Source organism: Dendroctonus ponderosae, unplaced genomic scaffold, assembly GCF_020466585.1.
Source record: "Dendroctonus ponderosae isolate FM_Combo_2020 unplaced genomic scaffold, Dpon_F_20191213v2 Dpon_F_20191213_7, whole genome shotgun sequence".
Classification (NCBI taxonomy): domain Eukaryota; kingdom Metazoa; phylum Arthropoda; class Insecta; order Coleoptera; family Curculionidae; genus Dendroctonus; species Dendroctonus ponderosae.
In genome coordinates this window covers 6,046,299-6,050,616 of record NW_026018916.1, presented here as the reverse complement: position 1 = coordinate 6,050,616, position 4,318 = coordinate 6,046,299, and the positions used below count along the sequence as shown (strand labels likewise).

Genomic DNA, 4,318 nt, shown 5'->3' with positions numbered 1-4,318 from the left:
TACTTACCGGCTAGGAATCAGCTGGATTCCCTGAGGAATTTGGACACGTGGATTATTGTTCTGGTCTCCAGTTCCTCCTTTAAATTGGCTCTGATTGGCACTAGTAAAAAAATCAGTTGAATGCAAAAGCGGTACAGTAGCGACAGTTGAAACGAATGGGGCCACTTTGTTTAGATCAGACATGCATTTTTGCAGATGATCCGTCACTCTGTCCCGAATTCCGGTGTCCACGCTATCAGAGCTGCTGATGAATCTGAAAAAATCCACTTTATAGTGACGATTGATATATTTTTTGTGATCCATACCTGTCGATTTCAGAGGCGCAATCAGTGAATCCATTCTTAAATTTTCCAATGACTGTGGGATCTCTGGCAGCGGCTAAGGCAATTTGCTTCTGCTGGATATTCTGAAGGTGCTGTACAGCCATTTCCAGAATATCAGCTTTTTCGAGTTTCGTATGACGACTGGGCTGAAATGGGGCAAAATGTTCTAAAATCCACGAAAATTTCTGATGAAGGCGCAACTTACGTCTTGATTCTTTGCTTCTAGTAGTAAATTCTTGATTTCGTTCAGGCAGTGGTTGATTCTGGCTCGACGCCGCTTTTCCATAATGGGCTTATGGCTTTTACGGAGTTGAGCCCTCGACAGGGTGTTTGCTTGTGGTTCTTGCAAATCCGAAGATTGAAACTCATTATCAATGAGCGGCATTGCGGATTCTTAAAAAGTTCTTGGCAAATTGCACTTTAAACTCACGAGTCTTCGCTTGCAATAGAAATATGCATAAATCAACTGCGCTCACTATTGGATCACTTTTCACCCAAAAATCCCTTAATCCAAATGACGTGTTTGCTAATATTCGCGCGATTTGCTCAACTGGGATTCAACACGAAACTAAAATCCGATAATCGATTACCCAGTCGAAGGATCTTCGATCCAACATCATTGGTCACTAATGCTTAAATGAAGACCCATTTTTCTGAACTTCCGATGTACATTCCGATACAGCGTGGGAACCTACCCCTACCCAAAAACCTCTCTCTCACACTTGCATTATGAATTGGTGCCTTTTTGGCTCCGTTCTACCAGGGTTGATCCAAACAGGTCTGAAGGACTTGTGAATGTTGCCTAATATTGACTGTATTCCAGTAACTGTTGGTATTGGATTACTTTAAAGGAACGGAAGATTTGTCGAATTATTTATATGATATGTTTATTTCTGTATAAAATCGGCAAAAACAGGAAGAATAATTTTTACACAACGTTTTTAACAGTGGGTCTTGACAAAACAGGGCGTTTTGTCAGTTGGAGTTTTTTTTTTGTTGAACGTTTTACATTTCATTTCCGATCTTTAAAGAACATAAGGTGGAAGCCTTTGACGCACTCTTAGAGTTTGTTAATTAAAGTCAATGTATCTAAAATGTACTCAAGAACCGAATCGGGAGTAAAAAAACATATTTTCTCAGGTACAATATTTGCGTAAAGCGCTTGAAAAAAGTAAATTATCTTTTGAAAATATACCAAATAACACGAACAGAAAGCCAGATGTTCAAAAGAAAGTCCCCTTTGTCATAAAATGTTTTATATTTCAATGTTTTTTATTCTAAACACTTGAACTTTTCTTCTGAAATAATGGTTTCTGATTCAAAGAAGACGAATGCATCAATTTAGATCAGAAATCCAAGTGTTAAAGTAAATCCCACCTTGCTATAAAATGTTTTTTTATTCTAAAATAGTGGCTTCTGATTTTGAAAGAAGACCAATGCAACAATTTAGATCAGAAAGTAAAGTGCTCAAGGTAAATTGCTCTTTGTCATAAAATGTTTTCAGTTTAAATGTTGAATTTCCTGGTGGGTTTTCATGGGAAATTGCAACAATCCGATCAGTTTTGAGCACACCCAGGTAGGTGATGGTATGGAATGGGGCGCCGTGAGAAATACCCATACGCTGACCCACGAAGTGCGATCAGTTCCCACGTACAGGGTTGTAACAGGTATAGTAACTGTACTCTGGTTGTTGTGTATACGAAGGGAAAATTAGACCGAATGAGATGGTTTTTGTTGCCGGTGAATCGATCGAGATAAGTAGACTTTTGTGCATGCATGCAGTGGCGTCGATGGCCATTTATTACAAATCAACTACTGGAGTGACAAACGACTCAATTACCAGTATTTTTCACAAATTGTTGCATGCTGTTTATACATCTGAAAGTGTCCTATCGAATAGACCAGTTTTGTGAATGTTAGATGACTTTTTAACGAAATTTCGAAGGTTTCCAAAATTTGTTTAAATAAAAACAGGGTAGAATCCAGTTTGGATCAACGTTTACACGATAAATAATAACTTTCAGTTTCAGTGGTAGTTCATTTACGCAAGAAACGATATTTCTTTACTTTACCAAGGAAGTGAAATGTCCATCTGCATTGGCAGTGAACTTATATGTTTAAACTGATTAATTCCAGCTTTATCCAACAGCCCTTCCAAAGTTTTCAACTGCAAACTGTAAACACTAGAAAGAAATAACCTTCAAAAATTTTAAATAATAAATGAGACCATAACAGTTATATAAAGACTTAAATAATAATCAATATTTAGTACAAGCACGTAATTATGTTAACGAAACCCAGGCAGGCTTGAAACAGGTTTCTTAACATAACTTAACAAATATCTCAACTTTTTTTTACATAGCAGGCAACTTTATTACAAAAATTAGGCTTACAAAAATTGGAAATTATTGCAAAATTTTGGAAATCAAATAATTGAAAGCACCTGCAAATGCGAATTTTCTCGTTAAAATTACGTAGGTAGATATCTGCTTTATGAGTCAACTCTCAAAGGCAACACAGGCATTCAACAAAGGCAAGAAGCAAAACCAAAAGCCAGATAAAGAGAACAAGATTTTACTCAAGCAGTTGAAAAACTGCTCAACTTTACTTCACAAGTTTTTCGCTACTTTTTTTTCAAGATTTCCCTCAGAAGAATCAATTTATTTGCAATTAACACCAAACTGTGTATTCCGCAAGTCTCTTATCTAGAAGAATTAACCTATTTAATGTATCCCCAAACACGGTTAAACCTGATGCATGTTTGACATTGACATACATTTTAAGTTTTGAAGAGCATACTTTAAAAACTAACCACAGATGCTCCTTAACTCTGACTTGGCAATAAAAATATACGCGGATAGAAATTGTGAATTTTCATTAAAAAAATTAAAATCGTTTTCCAAATGAAACATACGGGGTTTTATTTATAAAATGGCAAACGTTTAGGAGTAGACAAAGACATCAAAACAAGCATGTTCTGCTAGATACATAGTATTGAAATACACATTGAACATACATATACATACACACAAGAACATAGTTTTTCTTATGTACATATGAAATCAAAGTACTTTTGCGCCTACCATTGAAGCAACTTAATAATTGTGGAATAAATCACTCGTTAAGACAAATTTTTCCTCCTACGTTTTTTTAAGCTTGCGATAAAAACAACTGAGATAGGTATGGTCTGGTATGTATCTGAATTATCAATCGTACGCTCCAATGAAATATAAAAAAAGAGTAATAACGGCACTTACAGATAGAGACATTAAATTGTCACATTGGGAGTATAGAACAAAAAATCTTGAAAAAATTAAAAATATGTTATTAATGAACAACTATCCAAGGTCAATTTTCGAACCAATCATAAAGCAAAGGATAAATAAAATATACAATTCAACTAAATGGAAAAACATACATAAAAGAATAGAAGGTGATATCAAGTATATATCATTACCATATATACCGGAAATTAACACAAAAATAAAAAATATTTAGGAATGTTTTCCGGGCTTTGAAGCCGTGGTCTATGGGAATTTCTTCCTGACGTTTCGTCCACAACTGCGGTGAACATTATCAAAGGCATAACATTTGATAATGATAAAGGCTATGCCTTTGATAATACCGCCCGGTATATTGAAGAATTTTGCAAACCAAAAATAATATCCTCAGAATGCAAAGAAAAATAGCTGAAAGTAAAAGAAATAAATATAAACAGTATTTTATTCGTTTTGTGTCCGATAATGGACAGAATTAATCCTCCAAATGCATGCCAAGGCAGCAACAACGCTACACATGTAAGTAAAAATAATTAAGTATCTGAACGAAGAATTCTAGTCTCTTCCCAAATTTGATTGTCCTGACTAATCACCTCTTAGGCCTAATTAATTTTAGAATGTTTTAAAGTATTGTAATTGTGATGTATTTTAATGTGTGATATGATGAGGCTATTGACGAACTGTGGTTGTTTTTTAAATTAATGGATTTTTTTAACT

At 34.9% G+C, this 4,318-nt stretch overlaps 1 protein-coding gene across 1 annotated transcript in view; it reads right to left on the bottom strand.

Moving 5' to 3' along the window:
- LOC109539672 (transcription factor HES-4-B) overlaps window positions 1–982 on the bottom strand; it is a 3,539-nt gene extending 2,557 nt beyond the window's left edge. The window contains exons 1-3 of the mRNA XM_019907553.2: window positions 529–982; window positions 306–469; window positions 8–253 (exon numbers count right to left, since the gene is read on the bottom strand). Coding sequence (XP_019763112.2) covers window positions 8–253; window positions 306–469; window positions 529–708 — 590 coding nt within the window. The 5' untranslated portion in view covers window positions 709–982. The remainder of the gene's footprint in view (window positions 1–7; window positions 254–305; window positions 470–528) is intronic.
- Between the last annotated feature and the right edge of the window lie 3,336 nt (window positions 983–4,318).